This window comes from Pseudophryne corroboree, chromosome 9 (genome assembly GCF_028390025.1).
Source record: "Pseudophryne corroboree isolate aPseCor3 chromosome 9, aPseCor3.hap2, whole genome shotgun sequence".
NCBI classification, from domain to species: domain Eukaryota; kingdom Metazoa; phylum Chordata; class Amphibia; order Anura; family Myobatrachidae; genus Pseudophryne; species Pseudophryne corroboree.
In genome coordinates, this window is record NC_086452.1 from 268707311 (window position 1) to 268720391 (window position 13081).

General features: G+C 46.4%; 1 protein-coding gene across 2 annotated transcripts in view; it reads left to right on the top strand.

Moving 5' to 3' along the window:
- Nucleotides 1-11298, top strand: part of SCYL3 (SCY1 like pseudokinase 3) — a 377023-nt gene extending 365725 nt beyond the window's left edge. For both annotated transcript variants that reach the window (XM_063940292.1, XM_063940291.1), the window contains exon 12: nt 10583-11298. In XM_063940292.1, coding sequence (XP_063796362.1) covers nt 10583-10648 — 66 coding nt within the window. In that variant the 3' untranslated portion in view covers nt 10649-11298. The remainder of the gene's footprint in view (nt 1-10582) is intronic.
- Nucleotides 11299-13081: the final 1783 nt, after the last annotated feature.

Genomic DNA, 13081 nt, shown 5'->3' on the forward strand with positions numbered 1-13081 from the left:
GGATGTTTTCTTCAGCTATTGGCATTCTACTCTGGGCAACTTGGCACCTGAGGAAACTGCATGAAGAAAGGCTCCATCATTGGGATCTCAATCCTAGCATCTTGGATCAGGTAGTAAAATTATCACAAGAGACCTAGCAGTCCCTCACTTGGTGGCAACATCTGGAATTGCAGAAAGAGAGAGTTGTGATCTCAGAGCCACAGTGTTCAGTATTGACCACAGATGCAAGCCTAAGCAGTAAGGTGCCCAATGCAAGAGCAGTGTGTAAAACAGTCCTGCAAATTTTGTTGTTGATAAGAAAGAAATACATGAAAGTATTTTCAGACAACTTTACAGTAGTGGGAGTTACAGAAAGACAAAAGATGATGGAAGAGCTAACAGTAGTTGAGATATGGGCAGAAAAACTAATATCTTTAACAGCCCTTCATGTGACAGGCAAAAAACTGCTTAGTGGACATCCGCAATCATAACTGGATTAATCCAGGCAAATGGGAGCTGAACCAGGAAGTTTTTCAGCAACAGTCCTTCAGTTTTATCTGATGGCATCTGATCACAACACAAAAGTTGTTCACTTTATATCCCACTGCAAGGCCTTTGAGGCAGGTGCGATATGTGCACTGAAAATTCCATGGGTATACAAACTTATGTATATGTTCCTGCCATTTCCACTGATTGCAAGAATTTAAAAAAAAGTTACAGCAGATCGGTTTTGGCTTCGAAGAACATGGCATGCAACAATAAAGCTTATGATTAAGATGAATATATATTTGTCCAGATATAAAAAAGAAAATTCTTGCAGGTTTATTATAAAGTATGGAAAACTTTCACATGATGGTGTGACCTTGGGAAGCTGAAAGCTCCTTGCAAGCATTTCACAAATTGAATATTTTCTGCAAGGCGGATTGCAGGAGTTTCCCTGACATGGTCGCATCAAACAGAAATGCTCCTGGCTCGTCTGCACCCGTGGCACCACACCAGTGTCTGACAATCACTTCTGGGCACTAGGGGGCTGCAGAGAGGGGCAAACGTCTGGAAAATCTAATGCAGGTAGATACTCTGTGCATACTCTGCAGCTGATCCTCTCTGGAGGAAGTGTAATAAATAAGCTGCTGTGCGCCTATGTACAGTATACAGCCGATGGGGAAATGTACAAGAACCGTCTTTAGCCTTCCAGTGTACACCTGGTGACTGCCGAGAGGAGCAGCCGCCGGGAAAATGTAAAGCCACAATGGTTTGGTCATCAGTTGCTCCATATATTGACCACTGATTTATTTTGTTTTTTTAAATCTATATTTTTTTTAAAAAATTGTTAAAAAAATGAAAACAAAAATTCTAATAAAATAGTATTAGATGAGTTTTATAAAATTAGATGTTCTTAGCCTAATTAAAAAAATAAATCTGAGTGGTTTTACAAAAAAAATATTAGTCATTTAATGATTTAAAGATGCGAACAGTGAAAGTCCTTTTTATGATCACAATAACCTAGCACTAGGAGAGCTGCAGGCCCCATGGCATAAAGTAAATAAAGTAGTTGTCCTGCTGTCGCAGACCACTGTTGCCGTCGTAGAAGAGCATGGCTCTCCAGTGGGGTGGTATTCATGTGACCGGCGGTCAGGAGACCGACGGTCACATGACCTCCCCCAACATCCCACCTCCTCACTATCCCGACGGTCGGCATGCCGACCAACAGGGACTATATCCACTTGTGGGTGTCCACAACACCCGTAGAGTAGGAATAAGTCACCACCGAGCCCGCAAGGGGCTTGCTGCACTCGCCCCTCCCATTCCCACCCCTCCACCGCCAGGATCTGCACGTCAGTATGCTGACCGCCGGTCAGCCATACCACACCCCTCCAATGACCTCTGTTGAGCTCCGTAACGAGTTTGTGAAGGAAGTGAACATGCTGACTCTTGTGACTCTTGCAAAAAGTACCCTTGCAATATCTTCAGCTCACAGAGCACAGGCATCAACAGAAGATTCATGCAAAGCAGCAGACTGGTCTTCTGTACACAGTTTTTCTAAACATAACCTTGATGTCAAGAATTCAGGAGATAAGCAATTTGGATAAAAGATCCTTCAAATCATTGATCAACCAATGTGTCATACACAGATGAGTTATGTACTTGATTCATATGATACCCTTTCCCACATAATTAACCTTTTGGCATATCCCATCAGTCTGGGCTGCCATGGAATCTGAAAAAGAAATAATTAAATAATTTTATTGCCTAATAATTTATTTTCCTTGAAGAACTCTGTGGCAGCCATATATATTTCTCCTTCATCCACTAGGGGACACTGGAGAGCAGTTACAATGGGGATATAGTAGACAGTAACTGGGAGTTGGCACTTTGAAACTCCTCCCCTACTATGTCCCCCCTCCAAGCCAGTCTTTATTTAGTGACAAAGGGAGCTGGTCACTCTTGGGTTTTCTCTTTGAAAAATGTTTTTTTCTCTTTTTCTTTCTTTCTATCTTTCTTCACAGACTGGCAGTTCTGCCACTGCCAGTCTGCACCACGGGAGCAGCTGCGTGCGGCTTGGGATGGTCCCCGGCTGAAGGAGACACATAGCTCTCCGGAGCTGGTCAGGCACCGCTGCGTGCAGCGCGTGTCGGGGCCGCTCCATCAGCGGAAGATCCTGGCAGCGGTAAGTATAGTGGCCGGACACCGCTGCGTGCTGTGATGTCGGGGCCACTCCATCAGTCCGGCAACAGCAGCAGCGGTGAGTATGAGAAGGGAAACAGCCGCGGCTCACACTCCCAGACAGGCATCCTGGGTTCAAATCCATGTCTGATCTCATACTAATTTCCACAGCTCCTCGCTCTGCTCCAGTGCGGCTCACATTTCCCCCGCTCTGCTCCAGCGCGGCCCACATTCCCCGCGCTCACAGCTCCCCGCTCTGCTCCACCGTGGCTCACATTCCCCGCGCTCACAGCTCCCTGCTCAGCTCCAGGGTGGCTCACACAGCCGGCACGTGGATACCGCTACTACAGAAGTGCCTTTGCAGTTTTGAATCTGGCGCCATTACGGGGGGGGGGGGGGGGGCGGAGCTTAATCCCGCTCTGCACAGCCGGGCTCAGCGCGCGCTGGGGGCCATTTTTCAATGCTGCAGCGCAGACAGGGGAGACTCAGAGGCTTCTTCCCTGGACGCAGTGAGCAGTTCCAGTGGGGACTGTGGGTACTAGGGATCGGTGAGGCATCTGTACTTTATTAATAGTACCTGACACTGCACAGTAGCGTGCAAGTTTCATAGGGCTGCTGTGGCTGCTCTTTTTGCTGCTCTCCCCCCTCCCCTTCTGCCTATTGCTGTGTTTTTGTGGGAGTGTGACAGGTGCTGCCATGGCTGGTAAAGGCTCCAAGACAGCACAGAAGATTTTCCAATGTCAGCGGTGTTCTGGTAAATTCACCCAGGGACAATCTGAAAATTCCCTTTTATGTGAGGATTGTGGGTCAGGGCCTTCTGCTCAGCCCTCATTAGAGCCCCAGAGCACTCCTGTTTGGACAACACAGCTCACAGAGGTTATGTCCCTGTTGACTGGGGAACTGAAGGCTTCTTGGGAAAATACAGAGGTGGCCTGATTCTGACGGCTTGTCCCGATACCGGAGCCTGAACCAGCATGGGCTCGCTCCCTGGTGAAATCAGTCGAAGGGCTCTCTAGGGCTGTAATCCCTTCCCAAGCCCCGTCCTTTAATTCCCCTCCACAGGCTTCAAAAAAGAGATTGCTAGCCTCTGTGTTACACGAATCTGACGATGATATGCTGCTATTGGATGAGGCGGTGGTAGATATACAGGATACTGATGATGATCAGGTGTACGAGAACTCTGAACCAGTAGCTCAGGGTATAGAGGCCCTTATTACTGCTATTCGCTCAGTATTACAGGTGGAGGAGACAGAGCAGGACACCTTACGCCCTTCAAGGTTTGGCACCAACCAATGCCTGCCGGTGACCTTTCCAGTTTCGGAGGAGCTAGATGCGCTCATAACGGCGGCTTGGAAACATCCGGATGCAAATTTCAGGTATCAAAGAAAATTTTGTCTTCCTATCCTTTTCCCACAGATAGCAGCAAGCGTTATGAGACCTCTCTGATTGTGGATCCTTCGGTGTCTCGTCTGTCCAAGAAGACTGTTCTGCCGGTTCCTGGAGTGACTTCGCTGAAGGAAGCGTCGGATACGAAGTTGGAAACCACCTTGAACACTATTTACTCGGCGGGGGTGTTACATCGCCCGGCACAGGTAGGTTGTTGGGTCAATATGGCGATGGAAGCTTGGGTGGAACAATTGATGATTTGCGAGGCTTCCAAGGACATCTGTATCCCCAGAGTTAGGATTTCCGCTTTAGCAATTTCAGCCCGCAGAGCTCTCTGGCTGCGGCAGTGGCAGGTGGATACAGAGTACAAAAGGGCAGCAAAAGCGTTTCCCTTTACGGGAGAGGTCCTGTTCAGTAAGGATCTGGATGCCTGGATTTCTCAGGCCACTGGAGGTAAGTTGACTTATCTTCCTTCTGCTGCTCCAGCCTCTCGCAGGCCCTATAGGGGTCTCTCCTTTCCATACTTTCGTGCCCCATCCAGGTTTTGAGGCCAGGCCAGGGGATGAGCTTCCGTCTGCCGTGGCCACAGAGGCAGAGGTTCCACATCCTCAACCCAGTCAGAGGTTAAGTCAACCGCTACCACCGCATGACGGGCTTCCCTCCCACCTGGGAGACCACAGGGTGGGAGCTCGTCTGTGGGATTTCAGGGAGGCCTGGGTATAATCCTGTTCAGATGCTTGGATCAGGGATCTCATCATTTGCAGTTACAAGCTCAATTTTCAAACCCGACCGCCTCATCGTTTCTTCACCATGGATTTACCAGTTTCCGACGACAGAATAGTTGCCTTGCAGGCAGCGGTCCAGAAGCTTCTATCCGCAAAGGTATTGATCCCTGTTCCCTCTCATCATCGGAAACAGGGCTATTAGTCAAGCCTGTTTTTTCGTACTGTCGAAGTCGAAAATATTATAGCCACACTCATCACGTACAAACACCACACAGTTGGCAGCCGTGCGGGTGCTTGTTCTGCCGTGCGTGCTCATACTCGCAAGCTACGTATAATCGCTCACGCGGTCATGCGTGTTAGTGCGTGGTATGAGTAATTACGGTAGCATATGCATTCACATGGAAAAGCCACAAAGACATATCTCATATTTAATTCATATAGCACATAATTTACACATAGTCTACATGCACCACACCAGCGAGTTTCATTTGTTTAAAAGGTACAACAACAGAGGGATTTGACTTTACAGGATATGAGGGGACAGAATTAGAAGGTGGTGTATCCAGCTGTACAGTATTTTAAGAGCAATATTCCGGTAGCAGTTTGCAGAAGGTAGCACGCTCCTGTGCATATCTATGCGCAGGAACAGAATATTAATATCCTACTGCATGTACTGTACTCTTGATATTCGGCGGGAACCCAGTGGATAACATCTGCAAGTGCACCTGGACCAGGCATCGCCCACCTATTCAAACCGACCTATGACCCCTCCTGTACTGTAAATGACCAGCCCTTTGACCTATGGGTGAAGAGATTACAGATTCCATTGTTTCATGATTTGGTCATGATTTGGACTAATGTATAAAAGCCACGCTGCCTAGCCTGTCGAACACATTCTCTGAAGGTCATCTTTCCAGATTGACTGAGGACCGGAACCGGGTGGCGCTTGCGAACAAACGTATGTATCCATTGATTGTAGCCTGTATCTCTTATGTAATTGTATTATTGTTGTAACCCCCTTTTGAGTAAATAACTGTTGGTGGGTTGGATCCCAACATTTTAAATACAATTGGTATCATGTTCCTTTCCTGCTAGGGGTTATAAAGTGTATTCCGCCTCACGTGTAGCTACTCCGTGCTTACAGCATGACGGCGTGCTTACGCAACGTGTACGCATCTGTTAGGGGTTTTACACACGCTTAGCGGTCACAGCGGCCTGAACTGATATATATTTGAGGTATTGCTTTTCTTCCTAAAAGTTAAAAATCTGCTTTAGCAGTACCGAAGCCGGACGGCTTGGTCAGGCCAATCCTGAACTTGGAGGATCTCAATCCATTTTTGAGGGTATTCAAGTTCAAGATGGAGTCCCTTCAGTCCGTTATTGCAGAGTTGGAGCAAAATGAGTTTCTGGCGTCCTTAGACATCAGGAATGCGTACTTACATGTTCCCATTTGGCCTCCTCATCAGGCTTTTCTCCGGTTCGCGATACAGAATGCTAATTTCCAGTTCCAGGCCCTTCCGTTCGGTCTCTCATCTGCTCCCAGGGTGTTCACAAAGGTCATGGCGGCCATGATGACCCTACTTCGGAAGCAGGGTGTGACGATTGTACCCTATCTGGACGATCTGCTAATAAAGGCGCACTCTGCAGACCTGTTAGTTCAGAATATCCAGATAACACAGGACCTTCTGATTCGGCACGGGTGGCTCCTGAACTTCCCGAAGTCTCTTTTATGCCCCTCACAACGGTTGCTGTTTTTGGGGATGATTCTAAACACGGTCCGTCAGAATGTTTTCCTTCCTCAGTACAAGATCATCTCTCTTCAGAAGCTGGTGAGGTCGGTACTTCGACACCTTCGAGTATCAGTGTATCTGTGCATTCGCCTTCTGGGGAAGATGGTAGCGGCGTTTGAAGCTCTTCCATACGGTCGCTTCCACTCTCGATCATTCCAGCTGTGTCTTTTACATTAGTGGTCAGGATCTCATCTATTCCTTCATCAGCGGGTGACGCTGTCTCCTAAGCACGGTCGTCGCTTCTCTGGTGGCTCCAGTCGACGCATTTGTTGGAAGGAAGGCAGTTCGGCGTTTGGGATTGGACTCTCCTCACCACGGACGCAAGTCTGCGAGGCAGTGACCCTCGAACATCGGTTTCAGGGGCACTGGTCGATTCACGAATCCGCTCTCCCCATAAACATTCTCGACCTACGGGCAGTATGCAACGCCCTACTTCAGGCACATCACCTGCTGAGTTCAGTCCGACAACATCACAACTGTAGCGTACATGAACCATCAGGGCGGCACTCGCAGCCATGCGGCAATGAGGGAGGTCATCAACATCCTCCTCTGGGCGGAGGAGTATGCTCTGTCCTTGTTGGCAACATTCATTCCAGGAGTGGACAGTTGGGAAGCCGATTATCTCAGCCGACAGGACATGCACCCGGGAGAGTGGTCACTCCACCCCCAGGTGTTTTGTCAGCTGGTCCGCCGGTGGGGAAAGCCACAGATCGACCTAATGGGCGTCCCGCCTGAACCATCAACTGCCTCTGTATTACTCTCAGACGAGGGACCAAGCGGTGGCGGGCGTGGATGCCCTCACTGCTCCTTGGAATTTCCGATTAATTTACCTCTTTCCTCCTTTCCCTTTGTTGCCTCGGGTTTTGCAACGCATCAGGAGAGTAGACGCGCTGGTGCTCCTGGTGGCTCCAGATTGAACGCACAGGGCTTGGTACTCCACCGTACACCTGTTGTCAGTAGCGGAGCCTTGGCCCCTGCCACTACGGGACGATCTGCTACAACAGGGACCTTTTCGTTATTCAGACTTACGCAGGCAACGTTTGACGGCGTGGCTGTTGAGAAGGCCATCTTGAAAAGGAAGGGGATTCCTCGTACGGTTATACCTACTATGCTCCAGGCTAGAAAGTCAGTCACATCGTTCACTACTACCGCATTTGGAAGGCTTATGTAGCCTGGTGTGAACATCGAGAGTTTTCTCCTTCAGTTTTTTGCTTGGCCCGCCTTCTCTGTTTTTTGCAGGCGGGTTTCTCGGCAGGACTACAACTGGGTTCACTAAAGGTGCAGGTCTCTGCTCTTTCGGTTTTCTTCCAGCAGAAATTAGCTTTGCTGCTGGAAGTTCAGACTTTCTTTCAGGGGGTTCTACGAATACAGCCTCCCTTTCGCCCTACGACAGCACCATGGGACCTCAATCTGGTCCTCTCTTTTCTGCAGTCTTCGTTGTTTGAGCCTCTGGAGTCGGTGGAGATGAAATATCTCACATGGAAGGTGGTCCGTCTCCTGGCTCTGGCTTCGGCCAGACGGGTGTCAGAACTTGGGGCTCTTTCTTGTCGAATGCCTTACCTGGTGTTTCATGCTGATAGGGCTGAGCTTCGTACTCGCATGTCTTTTCTACTGAAGGTGGTGTCCGATTTTCACATAAATCAGCCACTTGTGGTTCCGGCCCTCTCGGTGGACTCTCCGGATTCGAGATCGTTGGACATTGTCAGGGCGCTCAAGGTCTACGTCGATAGGAGGACTTCGGCTGTTTGGAAGTCGGACTCCTTATTTGTTCTATATGATGCTGCCCGCCGTGATTGGCCGGCTTCTAAGCAGACTTTGTCCCGATGGATTCGGCTGACCATCAGACAAGCTTATTTGGCAGCTTCGCGAGAGCCTCTGTTTTCAATTTTGGCGCACTCTACGCACTCTGTGGGACCCTCGTGGACGGCTGCCCGCGGGGTCTCCATGACTACTTTATGTCGTGCAGCAACTTGGTCGGGCCGACATACGTTTGTCAAGTTTTATAGGTTTGACACTTTTGCGGCCTCTGCGTCACAGTTTACCCGAGCGGTTTTACAGGACTCTCAGCACTCTCCCTCCCGTCTTGGGAGCTCTGGGACGTCCCCATTGTAACTGCTCTCCAGTGTCCCCTAGTGGATGAAGGAGAAATCAGGATTTTGTTACTTACCGATAAATCTCTTTCTCTGATTCCACAGGGGACACTGGACACCCACCCAGCACTGTTTCTTCATTTTTTACTTAAGGGTTTACAAGTCATTGTGTGACTGCTTGTTTTTTCTAATAGGTTTTCAGGTTCGTTTTTGTGTTGTCCTGGTTTACAGGGCTTCGTTTACCTTCTCTACTTTAACGTTGGTCTCTTCCAGCTCTCCTCGGGTACAGTTTTATGTAAACTGGCTTGGAAAGGAGACATAGTAGGGGAGGAGCTAGCCACAGTGTCGACGTTTTAAAGTGCCAGCTCCCAGTTACTGCCTACTATATTCCCATTGTAACTGCTCTCCAGTGTCCTCTGTGGAATCGGAGAAAGGGATTTATCCGTAAGTACCAAAATCATGATTTTTCACTTGTATGTTGTTATATTTTCCAGAACCAGCTTGGACATGAGAAGGGAAGGTAAATAGGAGTGGCCAGACATATCTTCTGGACACTTGACCATTTGAGTTCGGTGCCTGTCCATGTCTGTAGATGAGGACTTACTACTGTAATATTGGCTGCCATGGTGTTCTTCAAAGAAAATAAGTTATTTAAAACATAATTTTATTTCAGCACCGTATGCCTGCAGAACCTCTTCTAATCATTTAAGTACAGCAGAAATCCGTTTCACAGACCTATCATTCCTGATTTTATTTATTTTGTTTTCTGCTTTCTGTCCATTTTTTGGCACTGACCCGGTTATGAAGCAGTCCATAAATATAACACTGTTCTAATAATTGCCACCTTTGGTTAATTTAGCACATAGCATGAATGCCCTCTGACCTAGGTGCATTAATGTGCTAATATTGCTTAGCTCTCACCGCCTAATCCTGTGATACAGATAATAGTGTGCATAGGCTATTACTGCACAGCTTTTTTTTCCTGGTATTTTTCCTTGAATACAGACAAAAAATACTTTCTCCATATTGATTGTGTTTTGGTTTCTACAACTTCCTTTGCCATACAAAATATATAAATGCAACAGTTTATATTTAAAGTATATGTACCAATTTCTTATTTAGGGGCTGATTCAGAGATGTACGCTAATGCATTTGCAGCTGCTAATGCTGTAGCCGCCTGGAAAATGGATTGAGATGCCCACCGGCGGCCTTGCAGAAATCAACTTCTGCGCATAAACACGCAGCGGTTTTCTCAGATCCTCCAATTGTCAATCTCAGCAACCCTACAGTTATACAGAATGGCTGTGGGAACTGAGATGCTGCCCGTGTTTGCAATCCTTTCTACCGCATGCTGGGGTCCGCCATCGCAGGGCAAGGCCGCACAGCATGCAGAATAGCCTGTCCAGCAGCTGCAACTGCAATTTAATTGCGGTCACAGCAGCGGTCAGCAACTGATATACAAGCATTTCTTCTCTTTTTCTGAGCAAGAGCAGTTGCATCTCATTTGTGCTTTCAATTCCAACATTGTGAAAGCTCAAAAGGAGCCTCACTGTTCATATGCTGGCCCCTGTGAATGCATTGTGGGGGCTTCCTTAGACAAATAACATTCATCGTCAGGCATTCCACCATTCTCACTGCCAGGCACCGTTCTGAAATTGCATAGCGGCATGCTCTGGAATAGCCTCCCATGAGAGGTGGTAGAGGCTAAGACAGTAGAGCAGTTTAAACATACTTGGGATAAGCATATGAATATCCTTACAAAGAAGTAATGTTCAAAAAAGTTTTAGATTACCTAAAGGATCAAAAAGGAGCAGACTGGATGGGCCAAGTAGTTCTTATCTGCCATCAAATTCTATAAGCGTAGTTACAGTTCTGGAGTTAAGTTATTTGTGCTGGAAATCACATTTGTTTATCTTTGGTAAATGATCCTTATTTTATGTTTCTGCAGACGACAGAAGAAGGCTGGGGTGAGGAAAATGATTTCAGCTGGGAAGAAGATGCCAGTACATGGTGATGATTTCAGTCCATGTTATTTATTTTCAAGATGCCAGTGGCTTTGCTGACTGTCCTGGAACTGGTCATATGCAGAAGGCAGAGCACATAGTAGTCACACTGATTATACTGACATTTTTACTGGTTTCTTTTCTTTTTTTTCCACTTTAGAACTGGTTAATCATCTTACACTTTCTAGAAGGATAATATGTTTTAAGATAGGCGATATGATTTTATTAAAAGATATTCCTCACCTGATGAATGTCTTATGCTGCTCTTCATAGAAACTGATATCTACATGGTTTTTAATCATTTCTTTATTTCCCTGAAAACAAATTGGGCAAATTGTTTATTGTTTTGGAAATACACAAGGTGTTATTCCTCATGATAATCTCGGTAGGTTTTGGCGATGATTGTTAAAATGATAAAGTAGATCAGCCAAAATGACAGTGCTGTACAATGCTTAGGCAGAAATCTAGTTACAGCAAGTGTGAACATTATTATATTTTATTTGCTTCTACTCCCAAATAGATCAGATTTGCATTTCACCATAACAGGATGTGAGCCTACCGGCGATGTACCTTCACCTGCAAAATCCATTGTATCTGTTTAACTGCTCCAGGAAACAATTACAAATAAAATGTACACACACTTGTGGTAATTGGGTAGAAATGTGTTCTTTTGTGTATTTGTAGGTCCTGAAATGATACTTACTACTGATAAAGCTAAATATTTATCTTATATAACACCCTTTATGAGGTCTAAGAACACTGTACGCTATTCACGTATGGAGTACCGTAAGGGTACGCACGTTGCGTAACAATCGCTTAGCCGTAGTAGAGACGCTCAAGCGTCACGTTCGCTCACGGCCAAGAGATCACAGGCAGGCACGCTATTGGCTGCCGACTAACGTAATGATTCGCTATAGCGTAGCGGACGCTCGGGACCACGAGGAGATCACCAGCGGCGCTGACGCTCACAATGTTAAACCTTTATATCTAAACCATAAACAATGTATTATGCAGCAAAACCTTAGTGTAATGATAGAGTGTAGATGCAACCTTGTGTAGCCTGATTATCTTAAAAGCTGTTCGAGCGTCACCGACGCTCTGAAAATACTTAACACTATATGAAATACACCGATACCGTGCTTAGGGTCTAACGCCTTATATGAATGTTATTACTTGCAAAAAGAATAATACAATACAAGTCACACACTACAATATAACATAGACTAACTAACCAGATAACTACACAGGAAATACAATATAATACAATTACGTTTGCAGGAAAATTAAGAGAGAAAGGGGAGAAGAGAGAGAGAGAGAAATGGCCCACAATAACAAGAAATACAATATGATTGCGGAGAAAAACTTACGCACAAAGGGGAACGATCGCATGCGCCTCTGGACATCCAGCTCCCGATTATCAGCAATGAGAACCGTTGAAGAGTGAGAGCTGGATGTGATCGGCTTGTCTATTTATGCCCCACACACAATACAATTCAATGGTCCCTACAATCTCATTGTTCATTGGACACAGGAATTCCTCCTCGCATTATAACAAAAGGTCATAGGTTGATTCATACAGGTGGGCTGTGACAATTTCCAACTGCTCAGGTGGGTGGGAAACTAGGTTTCCCGCCGCATGGATAAGTAAGTGCAAATAATAGTAAATGGACATAAACTTCTTATGTCCATAACTATTCGCACGAGCGATTAATTCGCTTCAAACCAACACCGGAATATTGCTAATTAAATACTCTTCCGATGGATACTAAACACCACTGTATTACTCCTATCTGACCCTTCGTACCAAACAAAGAGGGATTTCTCCGTCCATGAACATTCTACATTAACCAAACTTTCAGATTCTATCAAAGGGACCATAATCTACAAAATACATTATATGGTGAAAATATGTAACGAAAGAGTCGCCCGCTAGACGCATACAATCTCTACCGTAAATGCGCATACCGTGCGCCTGCAGGTGCCCGCAACAGCGAGTATGCGCACGCACGGGAGAGCGCACGCATGCGCAGCAGGGACACATATGAGGTGCAAATATGGCAGTGTGCATCGTGATATTTTTCTGACTTTGACAGTCCACCCTTTGGCAGTCAACAATAACTGCCACTTCCTAAAACATTTCAAAACGAGAAAAATATATGTCAGGGGTTAATACATTTCCATGGTTGGGTAAGGGAGGAGAGGAGAAAGTGTGAAGAGGGTATGACCTAGTGAGATAGCAGAAGCATGTGTGTATGAATCCGTGTTTGGGGGTCATGTATCATCGTGCCGTACGTGTTTTAAATCAAGCTTCGAGGTATTGCGAAGTATACATTTGAATTCCTTCTTATCCCGTGGTACGGGTCTGTGGATGGGCTGTCAAACTTTACCGAGCTCTTTTCGGCTGTGGTTGCAACAGAATGGGGGGGCACATTTTAGTTGATGAT